General features: G+C 34.7%; 1 protein-coding gene across 1 annotated transcript in view; it reads left to right on the forward strand.

The window, feature by feature from the left end:
• The first annotated feature begins 273 nt into the window (after positions 1-273).
• LOC145286558 (ubiquitin-conjugating enzyme E2 L3-like) overlaps positions 274-26,860 on the forward strand; it is a 56,689-nt gene continuing 30,102 nt past the window's right edge. The window contains exon 1 of the mRNA XM_080135453.1: positions 274-419. Coding sequence (XP_079991579.1) covers positions 393-419 — 27 coding nt within the window. The 5' untranslated portion in view covers positions 274-392. The remainder of the gene's footprint in view (positions 420-26,860) is intronic.

Below are 26,860 nucleotides of genomic sequence, written 5' to 3' on the forward strand. Positions count from 1 at the left end.
AGCATAAAAAAGGTTCTGACTTTAATAAATTACGTAACAGAGCGGGCTGGTCAGTGGTCGTGGAGTCGTGGACCCAGATCGAACTCAGTATCAAAGGTTTAGAAAGATTAGTCGATCAGGCGATTTAATAAAGTATTCTTAGTGAATTTCTTTTATTTATTTAGTTTTTCAGAATGTTTTTATTCATTTATTTATTTATTTTGAGGGTGTTTCCTGTGTACGAAAAATCTAATTTACCTGTGAAAGGAAAGAAAAAAAAAATAATAATAAAGAAGGGGGGGGGAAGAAAAATGGTTTCGTGTTTTTGTTAAAAAGGCGACAGAGAGTTGTCTGCCCTTAGTTTGTCGCGTCGACGGGAGAGGCGCCACCAATTAAGTGAGCAGATATCCAACATGGCAGCTACCAGGAGGTTGCAAAAGGTAAGCCTTTTTCCCACCCTTTTCAACACCATTTTAATCGGGCATGCTGTACGAAAGTGGCTAGGAAATCTACTGAAAGCCACTGCAACCATTAAACGTATAATTTATTTCTTTAGCGAGACAAATGAAAATAAATAACAACAAAAAAAGATAAGCTAGCGTCGATTGTCGTCCATCCTTTCCTTTTTTTATTGGTGTGACTTGAATTTTTTTCTTTTTGCTTAGCTCAATTTTTTTTCTAACATCAAATTATTTTATACTTCTATTTTTTTTTCTGTCCTATAACTATTTTAAAATTGTTTTTAAAAAGTTTTAAAAACACTATTCCATGTGTATTTCGCATTTCTAGGTTTTACTTTTTAAATTTAAATCAAACGACCAAACCTTAAAAATCCATTTAATATCGTTCATGAGAAGAAACCCCCCATTTTGTGTCCAGAAAACCTGGTCAAATTTTAAAATCTTGTTTTAAAATCTTTTCAGTGGATTTTACCATTTGTTAAAAATTATTCAAATTATTAAAAATATTAAAAATAACGCTTTTTTTTTTTTTTTTTTTTTTTTTTTTTTTTTTTGTTGCTTCGAGTAAAAATTACATCAGCATCTTTTCTTTTCGAAAACCGGAAAAATATATTTAAGTAGTTTTAAAATTTAAGAAAAGGTAAAAAAAAAAAAAAAAACTTAATTGTAATAAAAAAAATTCGGTAATTTTAGAAGTATATTTGTGAAATAAGAAATAAATTGCAGAAGACGAGTTATGTATTTTTGTTATAAAAAATAAAGTGTAATTTTAAAATTAACGAATCTAAAATATTCCACATAAAAAAAATGGCGAATTTAAAGTTAAAATTAAAGATCTAATGAAATAGTTTTACGTTCCGAACGAGTTTAGAAATTATTTCTAGAAAATTCTAATTCACTTTCTAATTACTTCTCTTCCTGTTTTTATCTTCCACTTAATTTTTATTTACTATTTTTGATTTCATCCAAGTTTTATCAAATTAGTTTGAAATTAATCTATATTCAAGTTTTCTTTATTAATAGTAGTTGCTCCAATTATTTCGATTTCGTAATTTCGGTCCTTATGCACTTTTATCGTCCTATTTTTTTAATGGTATTTTCCCAGTTAAATCGGAGTTTCACGATTTCTTCTAAATTGTTAGGTGGAAGTGCAGAATAGTTAAAACAGCCTTCCCCTCTCAATGTTAAGAATAGCTTTCAATTATTTCAGCATGGTAACATAAGTACCATAATTTTTTACTTGTTACAAGAAATTACATTTATTTTAATTTGAAAAGAATTTACTTTTTAAGCAGATCAATATTTAATGATCTGCTTAAAAAGTAAATTCTTTTCAAATTAAAATATTTGAAAATTTTTCTTTTTACGTTCACATTAAATAAAACTATTTTAGCATTGCTACTACGCCGAGGTGCTTATACAGTTTACGAACCGTGCCATTTTCAAGTTAAATTTTACGATAACTTGTTAAATTGTTAGGTGAAAGTACAAAGTAGTTAAAAAGCTCCCACCCCAACTTTATTTCAATATGGTCTGTAAACATCAAGTACACACGCCAATATTTTTATTGTAACTTAGAAAGTATATTCGAAAATAAATCTAGCTCTGGATTGGGACAATTTTTTTTTTTTTTTTTTTTTTTTTTTAATCTTTTTAATGCTTTAATCTAGAATTCCTTGTTCAGATAGGACAAAACCTCCTATACCATGATCCCATCTCTAAGTAAATTTAGTTATTGTGGATTAAATTTTCACTAAATCGTCTTCAACAAATGGAATTTTACTCTTTAGGCGATTACGTGTGAAGATCCTGAAAAATTTGACGGAAAGAAAACACTTAAGAATTTAGAGTGGGTGATCAATTTCGCATAAATCTAACATCCAACATCTATTTCTATGCCATTGCAGCATTTTAGGGCAGTTAATTATTTTTGTTGCTATGACAGAAATTCTTGTTTTGCGAAATTTTCATTTTTATTGAAGGGTTGTTATCTCAATATAATTGTGGTCACTTGTTGGCGTTTGTACGTGATTGCCGAATTTTGGTAGCATGGTTGTAGACTGCAGAAGTATCTGCATTTTATTTACTAATCGAAGTGAACTGATCTATGCATAGGGTGAAGGAAGGGTCCCATCAAACTGTCGACAATGGTTGCGATTGCTGCGTCTGATAGTTTGAGGCCAAAACCTGCCAATTCTTCGATCGGTTCGAGATCGTATGATAAAAATAAACAATGGTCCTCTTTTTAGGGAGGGGCTGGTGGCAATGATTACGAATGGAATGGAGTAATGGACATTAAGCAGCTTGGAACTGTCGTGCTGTCTGAGTAAGATTGTTTTTGGGTAAATAGTTCTTGTGTTAGAGCCACATAGTTGAAGGAAAACCTAACTGAATTAAGTCCTAAAAAGATTCACCTGAAAAACTTAAAAGATCTTAATCTTGTCAGGTGATAAACACGTGCTTTTCATCACCTCCATACGAAACCACTTCCAAGTGGGAAGGGGTAAAATTCGAATCGCTTCCTGAAATAAATTGGGGGGGGGGGATTAAATCCACCAGAAAGCATAAAATTACGGTAAATTTTATTTGGTTTCCATTTTAACATTTTCCTTTTTAAAATGACGATTATCCAGGCTTTTGAGTATACTGAAAACGAATATCGCATTTAAACTTTCCACAAATAAGTAGTTTTCCGTATATGAAACGATATCATTCCTTATGTTAAGTAGTGGCCATTGTTGTACGCGCAAGCGAGCCAAAAATATGCACTTACAGCAATGGTCACCACTTTTAACATAAGGAACGATGTTGTTTAATATCTGGAAAACTACTTAATTTAAATGCTATATTCGTTTTCAGCATACCCGAAAATTTAATAAATTTTCCTTTTTAAAGGAAAATTTTAAAGTAAAAACCAAGTAAAATTCACAAATGTTTAGCGCATGTATTGAAAGTTTTGGAAATTTTACATCCCAATATTTGGTACTTATGCAGAATACAGATTGTGCTATGATAAAGTTTCCAGTTAAATTCAATTTTTACATCGTTTGTTAAATTGTTGTATGCAAGTACAGAATAGTTACTCGTTTACAAAACGCCATCCCCTCTCATAGAACGGATTTCTAATCCAGTCCGATCCATATTCTGTAATATTTTTATAGATTAAAACATTAGTTTCTAATTTTTATTGTTCAATTCAGTTAATTTTATGAACAAACGATATCGTAATAATTATTTTTAAAAAGATAATAAAAGCGGAAACAAAACTTCCGGGCAACGCCAGGTAAATGCAACTAGTTCGTACTATTTAACATGTCTATTTTTCATATTTAATAATAATCTTAGATTTAATCTTTGCGTCGTTGTTTTAATTGAAAAAATGCCTTAAGAGTGGAACTCTTCTGTGGAAAGCTAAAAAGCGACCACCTTTTTTTTTTAATTTTATGTTGATCACATAAAGGGGGGTTGATTTTAAATAGATTTGATATAATAAAATGAACCCCGACTACATTCTGCATCTTTAAACATGCATTTTAACGTTCGACAAGCAATTTTCACTTTTTCATTACAACTATAATGTTAATCTGAAATATTTCGATAAAATGTCCATTTCTTTGGCGTCTTTTTCGACGTTTATTTATTCCGTATTTTTCATTTTTTTATTTTATGAAAAATTAAAAAAAATTTTTTTTTATACACTATAATTAGGTCTATTGTCAGTATATAATATCACGGCTTTGTTTTAACAAAAAAAAAACAAAAAAAAAAAAACAAACAAAAAAACATTACTCTTCCTCGGGGAGGGAGATAATTTTTCGCCATCAGCTGCTGTAAATGTGCGATCATCTCCATTCTTAATTTTTAGTATTTAATAATTGTAACACAAAAAGCCAAGCATGGGGCATCGGATGAATGGTGATCGATCTGTTTGGCTAAAGAAAAATACTGTTTATTTTTAGAACAGTTCTTCCTGAGAAGAGCGGCGGGGGGGGGGGTAGTGTGATTGATTTGTGTTTGATCGACCTGCGTCATTGGAGGGGGGCGCACATGCTGCAAAATGTCGACACGAAATAATAATGCATGCAAATAGGTTCTCAAACATAAGTTAATCTTAAATGTTTTTTTTTTTTTTTTTTTTTTTGTTTTATGTGCCGGTTTATTTTCTTTTGTATTTAAAGCAAAAGTGTGGCAAACCCACTCGACAGCCGTCGTCACATTAATTGGTGCAGTGTATTATTTTGAAATACACCGGAGTGCGGGGAGGGGGTATTTTTTTTTTTTTTTTTTTTAATCTTATTTTGCGGATTTGTTTATAACTCCTCCATGTTTGCATCAGTAATTAAAAAAATAAAATTGGTATTTGTTCTATTTAAGTTCATGGGGGGAGGGGGTCTCAATTCCATACAAATTATATGTAATATTATTTAACGAATACGTCTTTAGCGACGAACAACTTTTCCTTTTTCTCTATGCGTTAAATAACTTTTCTCTCAACCTCTCCATATTTCTATACATCTTATAAACCAAATCCGTACACTTTCCCTTTCACTAATCAATGCAACGAAATCCAAACTTAATATTTAAACTACGGCAGCACAAAACGCCCATTATTCGTGAATCTCGTTTCGTGTTGCCGTAGTTTAGACAAACATGGCGACACTCGTGTAATAGCAAAAAAGTAAAACCTTATCGAAAATATAACGATACCGACTCTGTTGGCATATACATGTCAAGACTGTTTATTGGTGGAGCAGCGTCAGCGATTGTAAAACAAAAAAAATCGTTATTTTTATTTAAGTAAAGACCCTCGAACCGAATGTGTTGATCAAACTTTGGATTTGAATCGAAAAAAAGATTTCAATATTGATGTTTTGTTAGATTGGGGGTGGGTACTGCGACAAGAAGCACATCGTGCCGTGCGTACATTTGAATCCGGAAAGTCCATCGTTTTATTTAGAGAAATGTAAACTGAAATTGCTTAAGTACTGCATAAACCGTTTCGCTAAACGTTATTATTAGCAACATGAATTATTTTTAAGGAAATACAGTGGGGAAAATTGCCTTTTCTACTCATCTGTGACCTATTTGCGTTAAAAATCTATTTAAGAGAAGTTATAAGCATTTGAAATTCTGAGTATTGGTTATAAGGAATACTAGTTTCGGTACTGTCCAGCATTGTTTAACCCTTCATTACTTTATTCACTATAATGGAATTTAAAATGTTTAAAACTTCTATTAAAAATTGTTCTTTACTAATTTTCCAATTTTCTTTGGAAATAATGTCGCCAATAACGTTTATATCACCTTGTTCTATTAATTGAACTTAAATTTGAAATTTTTTTACAAGGATCAATTTAATGCGATGCATATTTACATTCAAGTAAATAAAATTTAACTCTTTCAAACAAAACGTTTTCGTGTCGAGTGATTGTCAACGTGTGAAAATGAAATTCTGACCTTCTTGAAAGGTTCAGTTTCCTCTTCGCAGTGACGTCACAAACTTTTCAACCTTTTCGAATTGAACCCTTTAAAAGTTTTTTTTTTTTTTTTTTACAAAATTTGAGTGGATGTTCAGCTTTAATTTTCAAACGAAACTGAATCCATTTTTCTGAATCTCATTTTTTTTTTCTTTTGCTCTTTTTTTTTAATAAATGAACGCACGTGTGACACTTTCTTTTCAGTTTTGAAGAATTCGGAAATCATTTTCAAAGGTCTTTTCCAAACTTAATTTAAAAAATTCGGATCTTTTTTTTCTAAAAATAAAACGACCGATTAATCATTGTTGTATCGATATTTGTATTAATTATCCACTAAAATATTTTATTGGTCTGATAAATTAAATTTTTTTTTTAATGAACGCGTAAGCAATGACAATCAAACCCGATTTCTCTATAATCCTATAAACTAAACATGTGACTTGAAGAATATCATGTTAGAATTTAAAGCTTTGCTCCATCCAAATGAACATTCAATCTTATTTGCCATATTGATTCTAAAATCTCACTTTTTAGATTAAGTTAAATTTGATTTGTAATTTTGATCCACTTTGTACAAAATATAAATTATTTGAAAGTTGATTATCAAATAATTTTTTTTTGTTTTTAAGTTAGCAACTTGTGAATATTTTGACCTTATCTGCTAAAGCTTGCAATAAAAACTTTTAATTTTCAATGGAGGTTTTAAAATATTTTACATCCTCTCCTTATTTTCTTTTAGAAAATGGCATGTTGAACATTAAAGTATAGCATTTAGTAGTTCAATTTTCTTTTTATCCCTATCAGAAAGGCTGTGTGTTAGATTTATTTGGGTATGTGTACCACATTTTATACATTGGGATTTATAATTAAAATGGGGAGGCTGAATCTTGTACATTTTCCTGTACCAAGTACAATGAACGAACGGAGTAATTTTTGTAGACATTTTGTGTTGAGGTTACTTTTAATTCTTAATCTGTTTATAAATTTATATAAATTTTTACTTAAAATGTTTTTCAATGCATTGAAACTTTCCCACTTTCGACATGTGATGAATCTTGACTGCGTTTCATAAATGTTTATTGGCATTTATCTATTTTGTCCATTCTTACAAGTAGATGCTATAAAATAACTGACTTGATGTTTTACTTTTAGTGACCATCTTAATCAGTTCTTACATTTATAATCAAATATAGGATTCATCTTATTTAATTAATTTAAAATTTGTAAATGAATTTCTCTTTTGCTTCATTTCTATTAAGATTTTTCATTTTCAACTAACTTGTTTTGAATTACAATGCTTTAAGAATTGAATAAAATTTTCAGTTTGAACTCAAGATTTCCTGATATATTATGATGATATTCCTATTTACCCCCCCCCTCTACGACAGAGTTGGACACAGTGTCGATTTTAAATGTGGGGTGGGGGTGGGGTACTCTGGGCATAAACAAAAAAAAAAAATTGTCATGAAGGATTTCACCTCCACTGACTGAGAACAGAAAAGGAAGTGCAGTATCAGAACAGATACTTTTTTCCTAGTCAAAGGGTATTAAGATTTTCAAATCTAAGCTGTAAATATTCATGTATAATTAAATTTAATTTACTCTTGTATTGGATACAATTTCTAACTTCTAAAGAATTAGTGTTTTTGTTTTGTAATGCTGATAATTTATCTCAATGCTCTGAAGATTTTGGCATTTTTTACTTGTAATGAAAATAAATTGATTTAAAGCCAGGAGGAAATAATTGGACTCTTTTCTATTCGCTACAAATAATTTTGCTTGACTGTTGGAGTAATTATACTTTGACAATGACCAACTTTTCTGATCTTGGCAGAAATTTTTATTTCTCATTGTTTATTCTTGCGTTTTAAAGTCTTTATGCAATTTTAAGACAAAGAACTTAGTGCATCATAGTTTTTAAAAACATTTTAGCTTTCTACAGTAATTTTTAATTTTCAGCTCCACAATTGAAAATAAACTCTAAATGTAGTGAAGGATAGGAATTTTTATTTTCCTTAAATTTTGTTTATACATAACTTTGATAAATACACGTTGAATTGAAATAACAAAAAGGGAAAACGAAAACTTGAAAAAATTGTAAATACAACTTAATTTTTCCCTAAACTAGGATAAATGTTCAGTTTATGATGCTAGACATACTACCCCATCATATGTTGGGGTACAACCACTGCCACTATTGTTTCTTTTGAAAATTCATAAATTATGACCCATCTGTTAAGACCTTCTTCTTGCACAATTAAAATTTAATGTACAATTGTGTTTATGGTGTGTACGGACAACTATGTAAAACAAATACTCGCATATTACGAAATATTAGCCTGGTTGAATCAACAAGGAGTGGTGGCAAGATGAACTCCTAGTTCAATGGGATGAGTGACGTGTTCAGTTAACAACTAATTAAAAAAAATTAAACTTTTTTTCAAAATAACTAATTCCGGAATGAAAAGTATATTTTAGGAAAAGTGAACATGAACTTCTATACACATACACACATTAATCTACAAAAAAATTTTAAAATGCAATTCAAATTCCTAGAAATATCAACAAAATTCAACATATTGCATAAACCAACTTTCCACTTCAAAATCTACAGTTAAAAAAGGAGTATTGGTCCCCCAATTTATTGGAGGAGGACCTATGTTTTCAGTGGCGTTCATTATTTCAGATGATTGCCAGATAACCGTCCATTAGTTTTTCCTGAAATTTTGTCACAAATTGTATTTCATTAAATAGATGTGCACAGTAAAAAAAACTTTTGCAAAAATTCCCGTTGTCTCCAGGGGCTCAAGAGGTAAAAAATGGCACATTTTTTTCCCCATAACTTTTGATCCATCAATTAGATTTTTCTGAAACTTGGCCAAAATGTGGAACCAATTGTTCTTAATATAAGTCCAGTGTGGGCGACCCTGGCAAAATTCTGGTTTGCGTCCCTGGGGACTTTTAGTGCTAAAAACTCGCTTTTTTTTTTTTTTTTTTTTGTTTCCCTCTCCATGATTCTCAAACTTTGACTAAATAGTGGTTTTTGCATGATTGTCAACTAAAATATACATGTGTTAAGGCCTGAAACTGCACCATTACACTGGGATTCAACATCCTCAGATGACACTTTTTGCACCATAGCGTTTGATCCATCCATTAGATTTTCCTGAAACTTGACCAAAATAAATCAGTATTGGTGACCCTGGCAGAATTCTGGTTCGCATCCTTCTGAGACTTTTAGGGCTAAAAAAACATGCCTATTTGGAGTAATTTTTTAATATTCAAAAACTTGATATGTATGTCTATATAGTGGTTTTCCATGGTGCGTAATTCAAATATACATGTCTTAAGGCGTGAAACTGCAGTTTGTCCATTTTTCATTGGGATTTAGCATGCCCACGACCTGAAAAGGGTCACAAATGCCCCAAAATTGCAAAAAAAAAAAAAAAAAACCATGACACTTTTTACCTCATAACTTTTGCCCCACCCATTAGATTTTTCTGAAACTTGGCGAAAATGTGAAGGCAACGTTGGCCCTTCACACTTCTCACATTCATTTCTTCACTATTTTTTATGGCGTTATCTCACATGCAGCATCAGAGGGGGATCATGCATGCACGGCTTGTTAATCTATATAACGGGGGGGGGGGCTTAAGTTGAATTGTTAACTAGAAAACTAATCAGCTGTTTACCATGTAGCTGTTTTGGAGAATTTAAGAGCACAATTGTTAAATTTCTGACTCTCCAGTAGAAAATGCCACTTCTGCAAATAAGAAATGTAAATGAAATCCAGTTACTATTTATACCAATATATAAAAAAAATGTATGCACTGGCAGTTCGCCCGGCATTCCTCCGTCATAAAATATGCTTAAATATATTTGATCTTGTGCAGATTTCATATTTATCTATAATATAGAGCCAATGTTCTATTGATTATTGTACTGTAATATATATTAGTGCAATTCCCTCTCCCAGTGTGGTCTGGTCGTATAATATGCTTAAATGTGATGTTTTAATTTATGCAAGTTTCATATTACATTATTTTACATCTATTGATCACTATATTCTACCCAATATATAGTAATGATTTCAAGTTAAAAGAATGACTTGGATGCTATCAGCTAGAATCAAAACCAAAGCCTTCAACATTCCAGCCCTAGTTGTTACCGTTTGAGCTATTAACAGATCATAAAACATTAAAAATTGAGCGTTTTTTTTTTTTTTTTTTTTTTTAGCGTAATATCTATTTGCACATTCATTTTTTTTTTTTTTTCCCCTCCCTCCATCTTAACCCCCATATCAGCTATTTTTATAGGCTAAAAACCAAATCAGATTTGTCCCACTAGTCCAAATCCCTTGTATATCAAGTTTATAGGCCAAAAATTGGAGTTTGATAGACTGTTCTGCACACAGACAAGTTTACTTTATATATATATATATATATATATATATATATATATATATATATATATACACTAGCAGACCGCCCGGCATTGCCTGATCGTAAAATACGCTTATAATATTTTGATTAATGCTGATTTCATATTTATTATATTGGACCCAATATATAGTAATGGTTTAAAAAGTTTAAAAAAAAAAAAAAAAACTCGTGTGCCACCGAGAATTGAAATCAAAATGTTTAGCTTACGATTTACTTTTTCCTTTGACATTAATGACTTGGCTAGAGCTATGAAGACATGTTTGCAAGGCTAAAAATTAAAACCTGAACCAATAGCTCTTACGCTATGCATGCATATTGGTAATTCATTCAACCGTCACCTGGAAAATTTCATTTTTTTTTTTTTTTTTTTTAATCTTCACTTTTGTACAGATTTTCTGCAGATGAAACCCAAATATAAAGTTTCACATGAGTGTGAATACCCTATATATTAAGTTTCATGTCTATAGACCAAAAACTGACAAAATTTTTTTATATATATATATGCATACATAAATATAAAGAGGTTTGTGTTTACTATAACCTTTTTACACAAATATTATGCAAATATAAATCATGTAGAATATCTGCATTAATATAATTACACATAATAGTTAAAGATGATCATCTATAAAACAGAAAAATAATAGGGAATTAAAATGAATGTTTAAAAGAATATGCAAATTAGATTTTTTTGCTACTGACTGTAACGATAAAGCAAACACAAACTCGCTGCAGCTCTTCTGTGAAAGAGGTTGCAGGGAAGAAAACAGGACATTTCCTATGAGGCTACAAAGTCTATTTTGAAGTCTATCAAGGTAGGATAAGTCCTTTCTAGCAGCTCCTGCCCAGATGTGGCAACAGTAATCCATCCTTGGATGAACTTGGCTTTTATATAGAGAATTGCATCAGCAGTGAGATATCTACTGGATTGATAGAAGGATCCCACCATTTTTCCAGCGGCTTTGGCAACAGATTTGATGTAAGTGTTCCATTTCAGATCAGGAGTAAAGGTCAAGCCCAGAAGCTTGTCAAAACATGAGGTCTTCCCAAGACGAGAGCCATTCATTTCAATTGATGCCAGATGGGGATCAGTGTTGATGATGTAAAGATAGAAGCTTGGTTTTAGATGCATTAAAAATTAACCAACCACTCCTTTCCCCATTGTACCATGTGCTCAAGATCAGAGGAGAGAGAATCAGAGAACTTGGTTGTTTACAGTCTTAGATGTGTTACCATAGATTGTAGTCATCAGCATAAATGTCTACGAATGATGTAAGGATGTGCTTTGGAAGATCATTAATGATCTTAGGATGTGATTTGAGAGATCATTAATGTAAATCACGAAGAGAGTTGGGCCCAGGATGGAACCCTGAGGGACTCCAGCATTAATACTGTGAGCTTCTGATTTCTGCTCATCAACCACTACTCTTGTGAACCTATCAGAAATAATTTGATAATTGAGAAGACATTTCCAGCTATGGTATAGCTGGAGATCTTGTGAAGTAAACCTTTATGCCATACCCTAGCAAAGGCTTTTGATATGTCGAGCAATTGCCTTAGAAAAGTTGCTTCCGTCGAGAGATTTGCTAATCCTATGCGATATAACTGTAAGCATATCTGCTATAGGTCTAGCAGAACGGAAACCATATTGTGTGTCACTAAGGTTATTTTTGCTAAGATGGTTGATTACTTCTCTATTTAACAGATTCCAGCAACTTACTCATGATGCACAGGAGACTTATTAGCCTTTACTGAGAGGGAGATGACCGATTACCTGAATTTTTAAATACAGGGCTACTGATGAGATTTTCCAAGGTGATGGGAAGCAATTCTTAAGACAATGTTTAAGCAGTTTTGTGAGTATGGGCGCTAGTTCTGGTTGAAGTTTTTTGAGTACTATAATTGGAATACCGCCAGGGCCAGTTGCTTTACTGGAATCAAGGTTTTTGATTAGCTTGGCAACATCATGTACAGATATTTGTATATCACATAGCGTGTTTTGATACAAGAGGAAATATTAGTAGTTAGCAGTCTTGGTCGTAAAGGGTAGAATTAGCTGCAAAGTTCTTGGGAAAGAGTTTGGGACGAGATTACCTCAGGTCCATTGACAATAGTTGGGATAGAGTACATGTTTCTGTTCAGGATTCTGTTTGCTATTTGCCAAAATTGGTGGGAACCAAGCCACTGCTCAGCTACTTTGGACTTGACGGACTCAGTCTGCCATAGAGTATCGATGTACTGTACGATGGAGAGGTACATCTGAAGACTTTTTACATTTCATTTTTATCTTGATACAACAGAGTGGTCAGAAGATCCAAGTGGAGGTAGAACAGAAACTGAACATAGTTCAGGACAAGTTGTGAGAAAAAGGTCAAGGAGACTTGCATACTAGCTGTCAGGTTTTGAATACTTTCTTTTTTTTTTTTTTTTTTTTTTTTTTTTTTTCTAGAGTCACCACTTAGCAAGGCCTAGAGACCACTCTATAAGGGTTACTGAGTGTACAATAGTGAATGGGTCAATATCGCGTAGTAATTGTTAGTGGAAATTTGGTAAATTGGATTACTAAAGGAAACCACTCAAGAACTTGTTCATGTTGGACTTGAAGACAATCATATTGTAGTCAGCTGGGAAGCAGGGATACCTGAAGAGTTTCACAGGCATGCAGTTCTAAAAGGGCTTTGTTCATGGAATCTACGTTTAGGTTTAGGTACAGATAAAGAGTGGGGGGAAATTATTGATAGTGGTTTTGGCTAGACAAGTGTTTTTCATAAGTTTGGCGAGGAGGGATCATAGATTGAAGGTCAGACGAACATTTGCCATGAAAATAACGATAAAGCGTAGAGATTTGCAATGTCTCTTTTGTGGGAAAGCTGTTGCAGGGAAGAGAAAAAAGCATCCTCCATTAGGTTACAATGTCAAGGCAGGATAAGTTGCTTCTAGCAGCTCTTACCCAGATATGACAACATTGCTCCATCCTTGGATGTACTTGACTCTTATAAAGGTAGAGAATTGCATTGGCAGTGAGATATCTACGGGAGCGGTAGAATGATCCCACGACCATTTTTCCAGTGACCTTGGCAACAAATTTGATGTACGTGTTCCATTTCAGATCAGAAGTAAAGGTCAGACCCAGAAGCTTGTCAAAACATGGAGTCTCCCCAACACTAGAGCCATTCATTTCAATTGATGCCAGACATTATGTAAAGATAGGAGCTTGGTTTTAGATGCATTAAGATTAACCAGCCATAGAAATGCAATGAATTATGTTTGAAAATAAAAATCTGATATTTTTGTAACAATATTTTTTAAAAACATTCAATATATTCTTGCAAATTTTGGTTTTTGTTTGGAGAATTGATTTTCTACAAATATTAAAATATGCTTTATTTTTGTAAATAGTCTACATTTTCATAAATTAAAGGAGGAAAGAAACAGTAAGAATCAATGGTGTTTTTAATTTCACCTTTCAGAAGTGAATGTCAAAAATGTACATGTGTGTGAAAGCAAATGTTTGCAAGTTTTAATGTTTATGGTCATCTGTTCATTAAAGCGTAATCCAGAATGTTTGCAGAATGTATTAGCAAAAGACATTCAGAATGGTCAAATGATATTCACTTAATCTGTGAAAGGGAGTGTTTTTTTTTTTGTTTTTTTTTTTTTAATATATTTAAAACCTATTGTACTATGTAGGTAATATTAAAAAAAAAAAATGAAATAATTTGAGTGATTTAATCAATTTCCTTCTGTTAAGGACTTGGTTGTAGTAAGATAAATAGTTGATTAAAAAAAAGGGGGGGCATTTCTTTTTGCATGGTTTATTTGAAGGAGTCGGGTAATCTGGAGACAATATAAATATAATTTCTGGAAACTTGCATGAGGGATCTGTTTAATTGGATGGCAGAATAGATTAACATATGAAGGTTTTCGTTATTCTATTATGTCTTTATGCAGATGGGGGTGAAGAGAGGGTCTACTTATCTTATATCTGAGGCCAGAAAGCTTTGGTATGGTGATAACATATCTTAAGCCACGATAATTTTACATACAAGTAAAAGTGACTTTTAGGAAAATTTTGTACAGAATGAACATTAAAATTTCTCTTGTACATTTTCAAATTCCTTAATGTTTATTTCATCAAATTCAACAAGAATTTAAGTGTTCATGGTTTTGATTGAAAGACTTACTTTTGCTTAAAATGATGAGGTGGGGGGAGTACTTTTTACTGAACTTTTCCAGATGTTGAAGGTCTAAAGATATTTCCAAGTATCAAGACAGACTTAATGATAAAATTCAGAATCGAATTTTAGTGAACTTTCCCCAGCAGCCAAATGTGTGTATCTTTGGATGTGATGAGCCTAAACTTTGATCGAGCAGTCAAAGTGGCCTAAATTGAAGTTGAAACTCTATCGAGCCTTTCTAGCTAAATTTCACTAGATAAATATAAAAATAATTTGACTTGTTGCCACAGTCAATAAAATAAGATTAGTTACAATTGCTGGATATTTTCTTGCTACAGTTCTTTTTACTTTCTTTGCCTCTCGCAGACATTAAATGATATTGGTTAATTTTCAGACAATGAAAATACAAATTTGTTAGTGCAATCACCAGTAATGAATTTGATCCTCCCAAATCATCTATAATTTTTAATTTACATGCCAATTACGGATGAACCCGTTGATGAGATTAAGGTTCACTTCCACTGCTCTGCCTAGTTTTGGGCTAATACTGCCGCACTCCTCTTGATCACATTATGTATGTAGTCTGTTTTGGGTGCCCCTCTGAAGAGGAATTATTTGAATTTCTTTACCTCAATTTTGTCCATGATGGGCAGTATAAATATAGAGCAGCTTCTAACTTGGGTAAGGACCATTATGACGAAGAGTGCTAAATATCAGCTGACGCATCTACAGTAAGACTGAATTTGGATTAAGCTGTGCCGCACAGCAATCGTATTACGTGTGCTCTGGGTTTTACTGTATGATGAATTGTACTGAGGATGCCCGGATGGGTTAGTGTAGTTTTGGCTGCACAAACCTTTTCATTGCAGTGAATTTGCACTCATTTCATCAATGCTGGAGAAGTGCTCAAGGAGAGATGTTGGTTTTCCTGAACATGTGAAAAACTGGAAATTATCTACTGTAAAAGTGTAAACAGATAGGTACATGTCTCTGGATGCTGGTAAGCAAGTCAGTGCGTTGTTGCTAAAGACCAGCATCTAGGATATAGTATGAAAAAGTTGATCGTGGAACTGATTTAGTTTGAATGTTGAGGTTTGGGTTTTGAATAGGTCTTGTCAGAAATCAAATGTCCTTGGGATTAATGCAATCAAGGCGCACATTTGACTGAATTTTTTTTTCAATTTTCACCCCAAACAAGGTGTAGTGCCACTTTGAAGTGGGGGCTACTGTCGGGGACATAAGTTGCAGGGGTATAATGAAGGGAGATTAGTGGTAAGATGTCTGTTCACGTTACACTTGAACTTCTGCATGTCAGTACAGTTGGCAAAACAATTCTGGAAGGGAATTCCAAAGTCTAGTGGTTCTGGGGAAGAAACTACTGGAGTAGAAGGCTCTTACACTTAGGGATATCTGAAGGGGTGGGATTTAGCTGTTTCTCAGGGGTATTCACGTTGGGGGGTACAAGTGCTTGTAGTTCGTCAGAGCATTCACCATTAAAGTACTTGTAGAATAGGCAGAGGGATGCTACATTTTGTCGATGGGACAGAGGCTGAAATCTAGATGACAGTTAAAGAACTATCAGGTTGGCAACTCTTTTTTGAACCCTGTCCAGGAGTGAGAGAAGTAGCAGATGCACCAGCCCAAATGTGACAACAGTACTCCATACATTGGCGAATGGTGGCCTTATAGAGGTACAGGATACTTTGTCTTAGCATCATTGAATGTGACCATCCATTTTTGTCATCATTCTACTACAGATTTGAGGTCATCCTCCAGTGTTTGTCATTTCCTTAGATATGTGTTCATTTGTTTTCCCCTCATGCCTGTTAATGAAGTGTGCTTCGGAAACCTATGTAGGTGAACCCAACTAATATATCAATGGACTGTTATGGAAGTACAAAGAGGGGATTCCCGCTATGGCAGCATAACAGATGGCTAGTACAATATTTTGAAAAAGAATTTGACCCTCTCAAAGAGCTGATTTTCTTGATGGCAGTTGTGCAAGAGCACAAGCAGATTATCAGTTAAACGGCTTTGTGGATGCGTTTACTGCTAATGCAGAGATGTGCATGCAAAGGCTGTTGTGGCAACAAATGGTCAGTGTGATGCTTTTGGATTTAAGAAATTCAAACCCTATACTTTCAGGTTGTTAAAGGTTTGACCTTTTCAAGCTACTTGCCAAGCAAAGATCTACCCTTTTATGGTAGACATAAGTCAAGTTGGTGTCACTTTCACTGCTTGATTAGCATGAAGACTCGTTATGTTTGTCACAGAATCTCTATAAGGTGGCGGTACCATTGTCTGCAAATGAGATTTTATTGCTCAAAAGCTTTAACAGAACATTTTTACTAAATGATAAATTACAAATTTGTTACAATATTTAAATTATTTTTACGATTAGAGGGCTCTAAAAGTTTTTGGCAATGTATTCAATATTTTAACAAGGTATTGTCATAGGAATGCTGAATAAAGTTATCACAATTTGTATAATTTTAGTGTGGGGAATTAATTGAAAAAATTTCTACAATGCCACCTAATGTCGCTTATTTATAGCAGCTATGAGATTGTCTATAAAAATCAATATTTTCCTTGTACTAAATGAATTAATTGTCGATCATTTACTAATTTGCCATCACAAAACCTTTTTTCTATTAATCGAACATTTTTCTGTCAAGTCTGACAGCTTCCTAACTTTAAAGAATTCCTCAGAGTTCTTGGGCTAGATGAAGTGCAGGTGTGCTTTCTCAATTCCGTATTAAATCTGGAAGAAATAGTTAGACATAAATTGGAAAAAATCTCCCTGCATCTCTAAGTGGCTCTCTGTTGAAGTGTTATGCTAAATTTGAAGTAACATTTTTATTAAATATGCAGATTGAACGCATCTTTATATATATATATATATATATAAATTTTTTTTTTTTTTTTTTTTTTTTTTTTTTTTTACATGGGCATCACCACTTATCAAGGCCCAGAGACCACTCGAGGATAAGGGTTAAGAGTGTACAGTAGTCAAGTGGACAATATAGTAATCGTTAGTAATGGAAAATTTAACTGAAGTTGAACGGCTCATCAAGAACTTGTTTACGCTAGACTTGAAGACAACCATATTGTAGTCAGCTGGAAAGCAGGAAAACGGAAGACAATTCCACAGGCGTGCAGTTCTAAGAAAGAAGCTTTGTTCATGGAATCTACGTTTAGGTTTAGGCATAGATAAAGAGTGGGGGGAATTATTGATAGTGTTTTCAGCTAGACGGGTGTTTCTTGTGAAAGTTTGGCGAGAAGGGGACCATAGATTGAAGCTCAGTCGAGCACGTGCCATGAAACTAACGATAAAGCAAACTCGCAACATCTGTTCTGTGAGATAGAGGTTGAAGAGAAGAAAAGGAATTTTTCCCCAATTAAAATGAGTGAATTTGTAAATTTTGTAACTTTACATTTAAAACTAGAATTTTATCATAAAACATTTTGTTTAAAATCCTTTTAGGCCTGATTGCATTTTTCTCACTAAAAAAGGAATGCATATTTCTCTTACAGTAATTCCCACTTGTCCACCAAAATGTTAAGTTTTTGAATTTTAGAGATGGAGATTGATCATTTGTATTTGGATTATATGGACTGTTGTTTTTGCTTTATTTTCACATTTTAGTTGATGTAACCTCCAACCTTCAGTTTTTTGTTTTATTTTACTTCAAAGTTCTCAGAAATCAAGGGGCTCACGACCTGGGGCTAATACTTGAAGTCTATACGAGATACATAGATAGTCGAATGTTCCATTAAAGTTCTTTATCTCTCAAGCACTGAGTTAGTAAAGAAATTGAGAACATAATTTTCCTCTCCCCAATTTACCATTTTTATACGTTGTAGTATATCTTTCATTTTGGTCTCTTGATATTACTGGATTCCAGGACAAGAATTTATCTAGTCTGGTGGAGTATCCAGCTTCGTGCTATTACTTGAGGTAATATCACTTGGAGAAGGTGCACCATTCCTTGGAAAAACTGTAGGGTGGCCGTAGTGAGATCTTATTTAGGCTGTGAATACTATGTGATTTTGAATATTTGGTCAGTTTCCTTCTATGGAAAAAGTATCCTCATGCCAGATTGTTCTGACAAACTCCTGTACAGAGAGACCTTAGACACTCGAGGATAGTGTCTAGTAGGCATTCAAGTTTTCTCCTCAGCTTTATCTTGTTGGACATGTCAATCTACACTGAATTTCAAGCAGAACCTTTTATTTAATCCACCTGTTTAGCATGCTCTCATTCATCAACCATGACTAGGTAAAAAGTCCTAACTAATTTGCAATTGTATTTTGAGTGTTATCCACACTGATGATTGAACCTCTACACTCCAGAAGAGTAACTTGCAATTGAATTTTACAGTATTTTATCTATTACACTACGGGTCTAAGGTTATATAGACTAAAATGTGAAAATAACACTAAAGATGAGAATGGTAATCCTGAAGAATCCAAATAATACTCGTAAGAATCAGTTTTCAAAAACAAAACACTACTTTTATACGCCTTCTTGTCCCCCCCCCCCTTTGTTTTTAAAATACTCAACCCTAATCAATCTAATTACCTGATCAGTCAAATGGTACTTAATATTCACATTTTGATTTAACATTATCAAAGCTGCGAGTTATAGCAAAATCAAATTGTATTTTATATTATTTCACTTATAACTTATTGATCTTGAACATTGTGTTGCTCAACTGTTATTCTATTGGTACATTAAATTTTATTTATGCTGTTCTCTTTATTGAATGATTAGTAAAAATGTGACTCATTTTTAATTGGGGCAAAAGGCGACTGGCAATAAGTCCAAGCACTTGGGTGAATGTCCTCCTTGGACAATACTTTTATTTCACATAAAAGGATTACGACCTGCTAAAATCAAATTTTCATAAATTCCTAGAACAAAAGCTTTTTATGTGCAAGATAGTTTAATATGCAAGGAAAACTGCTCCTCCAGTTGCATACTTTAAAAGTATGAAAATAGTTGATATTTTTTAGTAAGGATGCTTCAGTTAATAAGCCCTCCCTTCCTTAAGTTTTTAGGTCACCAGAATGATGCTAAAAATCCCTTTCCTTGTTAGTATGAAAAATGCTTGCATAGCCAGTTAAATTTGTTTTTAAAGACAATTTAATCCCTTTTCTCACCAGCTCAAGAATTAAATAGTATTAATACTGTAGTGATATTCTCTGGTTTAATAACTATTTTCTAGTTTTTTTTTCTGTTCTATTAGTAAGTACATAAATAGTGATGGAAGTAAGTGATGCAGTATAAATGGGGAGGATGAGGTCATCAAATAACAGTGAAAGGGTGAAAATGCTGAAGTTAATGATTCATTTGCTGTAATTTTTTTTTCTCAAGCATAACTATAAAAATGATTATCATGTGTTTTTTCTTTTATATATATATATATATATATATATATATATATATATATATATATACAGTAGCGTCCAAAAGTTAAGGGCTAGTAAAACCTTAGCAAGTTTAACCATATATTTGAAACAAATACACACGAACAACAAAAAATTACTTCACAATTATATAGATAACATGTATATCTTCAATGGGTCATAATTTCGTTAGCCTACACTAAGTATTTTTTGAATAACTACCATTTTAAATAAAATTGTTCAAAATTTGTGTGTCCAAAAGTTAAGGGCTAACACGATTGCAGCTTTTGTCCTTGCTGTGAATGGCTGAAATTACCAACTAACTAGTATTTGGTAAACAAACCCTTGCTATTTATGACTTATTGACACCTCTTGGCACAGGAATCCACCAACTTCTTGCAAAATGCTGGCGTTATCGCACTCCATTCAGCATGTAAGCACTGCCAGAGTTCTTCTTGATTTTTTGGGCACTGAAATTGAGCACGTTCACCAACTATTTTCCAGATATTCTCCATAGGATTAAGATCTGGACTCTGAGGGGGCCAACGCATCGTTTCAACTTCTTCCTCGTCTAAAAATGTTTTTACTTTCTTAGCAGTGTGACAAGGAGCGTTATTCTGCATGAAAATTGCTGGTTGATAGAGCGACGACCGAAGACTAGGAACTGCATGCTGCCGTAGAATCTGCTTATAAACTTCTGCATTTATTCCACCTTGCAGACGAATCGGTAGTCCACAGCCTGCAGCTGACATAACGCCCCACACCATTACACTTCCTCCTCCAAATTTCAGTTTTTTTCACGCACTTAACCTCCAATCTCTCACCAGTTCTTCGCCGGACATACGTGTTTCCATCAGATCTGATAACGTTAAACTTCGATTCATCACTAAAGTGCACACGGGACCAGTTTTCAGTTGTCCACACAACGTGTTCTTGGGCAAAAGCGAGGCGGAGTTTCTGATTCTTTTTGGAGATAAGAGGCTTCCTTGCTGGCACTCGAGATTGCAATCCAGAAGCGTGCAACCGGCGTGTAACAGTTTGCCGAGACGCTTGAACAAGACCTTTGCTTTAGTTCTCGAGATATTTTAGCAGCAGTGTTAAATCTGTCTTTAAGTGACATTTTGACAATAAGACGATCCTGTTGAGCAGTTGTGATTCGAGGTCTACCAGATTTTGGGGCAGCTGCCACTGATCCTGACTGCTTGAAATGTGCCACAATACGCTTTACTACACTAGGAGACCTTCCTACGGTGTCAACAATCTCAGAAGTTTTCTTGCCATTACTATGAAGATGAATAATTAGCTGTTTTTCTTCGACAGAAACAGGACGACGTTGTTTTGCTGCGATGTTGTACTAGTGCGATACAAACACTCATTTCTTTTACTCAATTACAATAATTTTAATGTTCTTTAGTAAAAATTTGAAGTAGGATTATTCATAGTACCTGTCTAACACCTATACAGTACCTTACTGTTATAATAATTAAAGATTATACCGCCTAGCCCTTAACTTTTGGACCACGAGAATTTGGACAAACTTTTGTGTTATTGGTCATAACTTTAAAAATATCCAACGGATGCTTATGAAATTTAGGCGAGACATGAGTGATGAGTATATCTATAAGTATATATGCATATTAAGTATTTTAAATGAACGGTTTTTCTTAAAAAGTACTTAAACTTGTCTTGAAACTACTCACCCTTAACTTTTGGACGCTACTGTGTATATATATATATATATATATATATATATATATATATATATATAAATTGTATGAAAAAAAGCCTCAAGGAAACTCATTAACTCTAAGTGTTACTTTTTTTTTTTTTTTTTTTTTTATACTTTAGGCAAAGTAAAAAAAATCCAGAAAATTGAAAACAAAATCTGTTTTATTGTAAGAATGTTTTCAAAAAAAACAACTTTCAAATCTATGACCAAATGTAAATTGTAATGTCTACAGAAACAAATGTACATGAATAGAATTAATTTAGACAGATACTAAATCTCCATTAAAAATGGATTTTAATCTCTTAATATTTTTAGTATAGTGCAAGACTCATGCTAACAAAACTGTAAAAAAGGGAAATTTAAAATTAAAGAAGAAAAAATTTTTTATTTATGGCCAACTCAGATTTAGTTCACACATAGCAGAAATGATTTCTATTTGTTGGGATTCTCAAACACATTTTAGTAGTTTTGCTGGACCATCTGATATCACTTTGATCAACACTCCTAATTCACTAATTATATACTTACCATGTTTCGATACTGTCCTGGATTGCTAGCAAATTAAGCATAAAACTTTGGAAAAAGACTTTAATGCCATGGCTACCACTTGAATTTTCATGCGAGTCCTGTTTAAATTAAGGCAAAATAAAATATCTCAAATGGGAGACTCCTGTCAGCCGGTACAGTGTAAACAAAAAATTGATGATGTGCTACATATGGAACCATCATTTACTGCTCAAACTAATTTGGCAGAAGCAGAATTTACAAGTTTTTTTTTTTTTGCCTATTGGAATCCTCAAGTATTACATCACAAAAAATAAAATTTGTGTTGATGTAAAGGTATTTACAAAAATATGCCTACTGTTTTAACTTGGAATTCATGAAGGTTTAACTTCTCTAAAATACTAGTAAATACACTTGACATTTCTCAGGAATTGAGAAATTGTACTTCTTGACCTATACTATTGTTTTGAATAAAACTATTCCCTACACGCACACACACACACTTTTTGTTTTATTAAAAACAAACAAAACTACATAAGATTAGATACTAGTGATGAAACAATTTCAATACTTTTCTTGATTCCGATATAAGTCCAACGTTAACAAATTCCTAATGAACCGCCCCCTTAAGTAAACACTTCATCAAATCTCCACACTAATGTAATGTACTTGCAATAATCCTTATCCCTGAGTGGCTTCCGGGCCTTGATAAGTGGTGATCACTGTAAAAAAAAAAAAAAAAAATTCCAGATTCCAATGCAATTACTGATTCTGATTATTTATAAATATTTAACTATAAAATTATTTTTTCCCAGATTACCATAAAACATGTTAAATGTACAGATTTTCTCAAATGTAAAAACACTTGGAGGGTGAAGAAGTGAGGACGAACAACCCGATCAGTGGGAACGACTTTATTTAATACTCAAAGGCTGCTCAGCATTGCTGGAACATACAAAGAACAAATGACAGTAACAAACAAATACAAAATGTTCAGGTATCATTCATCTCCTCCTTCCAACAACAAGACATATTGTTCATCTCCCTCCTTCAGTGAGCTATTCTTTCAGTCCTGGGCGATTGAAAGGAAGATTTTTTAACGCTCGTGGAAGTTTCGTTGACTTGCATTTAATGTTGATGTCTTTTCCACTGGTGGCGACTGAATTGTCAACCTGGTGGTCGAGATCACCTGAATCATGTGAGGTGTCCATAGGAGTTTGCTGCTGTAAGGTGACAGAATTTTTACGCACATTGGATTGCATATTACATGGAGAGCTGAATGGTACAGAGGGTGAAGGAATAGGGGAACGTGATTCAGTTGGCAACAGTGTGCATGGTTTAATGTAACGTCTGTTCCGGAGTGTAACTCTCCCTGACGAGAACAATTTGACCCGATATTGTCTGTATGGAAGAACCTCAACAACAATACCAGACCTGGTCCACCTCCCGTCAGCACCCTGAACAACAACATTTGTACCGACTAGAAGTGGGCAAAGCTCCCTCTGATTGTCGTCATCCCGCACCACTCGATGATGCTGGTCATTGAATACTTTTTCACGCTGCTCAGCACTAACAATCCAATCTGCATGCAACTGGTAATGCTCCAGATGTGTCGGGATGCTATCTCTCAATTGACGATGGAGGAGAATCTGAGCTGGACTGAGCTGAATACCAGGCAATGGTGTGTTTCTGTGGAGAAGGAATGCACGTGCTGCTTTGTCATTGTTTAGACTCCCATCGGGAGACAAGTTGTCATAAACAATCCTCTTAGCGGTCTTTACCGCCACCTCTGCACGGCCATTTCACTGGGGATAGGCGACTGGAGACAGTCGGTGTTTCACACCCCACTGAGTCAGAAAATCTTGAAATTTTTTGCCAATGAACTGAGGTCCTCCATCGCTGCTGATTTCCTCAACGACTCCATAAGCAATGAAAAGATCACGGAAGGTGTTCTTCAGGTGTTTACTGGTCAGTTCGTTCGAACGAAAGGCATAAGCACAGATCCAGCAACTGAAACGGTCAACAATGACTACATAGTGGTGGCCGTTTATCATGAAATAATCAGCACACACTTGCTGGAGTGAAAATTGGTGGCTCGGGGTGTTGCGAAGGGGCATTTTCGGTGCAATCACGACAAGAGGACCTGTAATTGCGAATATTGGCATCGAGTCCTGGCCAGTAGATAGATTGGTTTGCTCTAAATTTCATACTTGTGACCCCTTGATGTGCTGAATGAAGATTCTTTAGAACCAGTTTCCGTAATGGAAGAGGGATCACAACCCGCCTATCCAGCAAAACAATGCCCTCAAATACGGAGTCTTTTACGCACCTCCCAAAAATCACGAAGCATTGGTTCCACATCATTACGCTTCTCCGGAAACCCAAGTGGCACGGTTCTCAACAAGGCTTGATATTGGGGATCAGATTGTGCAGCATCAGCAACGTGGTCCAAAGTTACGTTACTCAATTGGTTAAGAGCACAAACACTGCTGGCTTGGAAGGCAATATCCTGCTCGAATCTCCAAATGCTTCAGGAGAGTCACACTGAAATGCGAGAATAGAAGAGACATTCGTTGGATAGCGTGACAGGGCATCTGGACCTCTAGTTTACTTCTCAGGACAATGAACAATAGCAAACTTCCAGGGAAGCGTTTGTTCCTTGAACTTGTATATCCTGCGATTTGTGATATTACCGAGCTCACGGTTGTTGAAAATGCCAATGAGGGGCTTATGATCGGTTGCGATGAACAAATCTGGGCAACCAAGAGAAAAAAGGCGAGAATGCTGCAAAGCAAAAACAATGGCCAACGACTCGCCCTCGGATGGTGCATAATTTTTTTCCGCACTTGTGAACCTGGATCCAGCAAAAATGATTTTCCAACCATCCTTGCAACAAACTGGGGAATTAATGGGACAGGAAGAGTATTTTTGAAGCAGCAAATATCCAATTCCCTCTCTACTCCAATCAGGTTGGATGCATGTCTTCCTGTCAAGGTCGAATGATCGAACACCATCTTTCACTAAATCGATGAGCACTTTCTTCGAAGCTGCAAAAAGGGAGGAAAGGTGTGAGTCCCAGTGAAACTTTTGGTGAGGTTTGATCAAGTCGCGAAATGGTTGCATCACAGGGCTCACGGCATATGCCCAGGCAACTTGGTTGACTAAGCCAAACCATGATCGTGCACTAGAGAGGTTTGATGGTTGTGGAAAATTCCTGATAGCAAACAGAATTTTGTTGGATGGTGCTACACCAGTAGGAGTGATCATTAAACCAGCAAACTCAACCATGTCTTTGCAAAATTGAAATTTCTTTTCGTTCACAACAATTCCTTTCGAAGCGCATAACGACAGGTAGTCCCAAACGTGAAAGAAGTGTTCTTCGATGGTATCGTCATGCAAGAGAGTATCATCAACAATTTTAACCTTGCACGGGACTCCTTCAATGATCTCATAACGTCTGGTATATGCATCACCTGCTGCAAAAAAAACCTTGTGGCAATACATGTATCTGCCCCACTCAGTAATGAATGTGGTGAGAGGTCGTGATTCAGGTTCCAAGTCAACAGTGAAATCCGTCAACAGCATCGATGACTGACTTCTTTGTACCAGGTGGTGCTTGAGAGGCGAGCTGAAATGGAGAGGCAGTATAGTGAGTTTCTCTAAGGCATTGTTCATTGAGACGCTGGAAATTGATAGTCCTACGAAGAGTTCCATCCGCCTTGGTCACAACAACCATAGGGCTACACCATGTCACTGGTGTTCCCATTGGGACGGGCATAATGATTCCACGCTCGATATCCCTGTCAAGACTTTCCTTCACTGCCACTTTCCAGTGACGTGGTACAGGAACGGGAGAGTGTCGTGCATAAGGAACCGCATTTGGTTTGACATGTATCTTTGCAGCTGGGCCAGATATGGCAGGGAATGGAGCCTCATTGTTAAATGCACTTGATGCAAACTGTTTTTTCAGATATTGCTCCAACCTGGGGATATTTTCTGAAGTAGCTGGGAATGGTATACATGAAGGTCTCACGGGGAGATTGTATTGAACTGGGCGGACCGCATTGGTTTGTCTTTGTTCCATGAAAGGCATTGGATGAGGATAACATGTCGATAGAATGTTCACATCAACACAACCTTGTTTACTAAAGTACAGTCTGTCCACTTTGTCACAGATATACAGGTCTTGCTTGGTTGACAGACCCTCAACAACAAACGTCACCGGAATCCAACCCTTACAGACAAGAATTATACCTCCAACTGCTTTGACTCGCTTCTGGCATGGATTCAATTGAGAGTCCGCAACACTCATAAGGCGAAGGTGTTGAGGACCACCCAAACAAATGTTTGCTCCACTATCAGGGAAAATACTCAATGTCACTGGTTTACAAGTTGCGATGGAAGGGTGCACTACTGCCTCAATTTCCTGGGTAACGTCGCAAGCAGTAGAAACATCTGACTCGATGTTGTGATGCACATGAGCAATAAGGGCATTACCCTCCGATACTGAATTGTCAATTACACTGTGGGCATGATCGGCTGAACGATTTGGTTTCTTGCATACGGATGAATAGTGATTTAGCATGTTGCAGTTTGAGCATGTTTGCCCCCAAGCGGGACAATGCGAATGTCTACTTGGCTTGCCAAAAATACCATGCGAATTGCTACCACAACCTTGACA

Source organism: Euprymna scolopes, chromosome 1, assembly GCF_053919585.1.
Source record: "Euprymna scolopes isolate OS-2025 chromosome 1, ASM5391958v1, whole genome shotgun sequence".
Lineage (NCBI taxonomy): Eukaryota > Metazoa > Mollusca > Cephalopoda > Sepiida > Sepiolidae > Euprymna > Euprymna scolopes.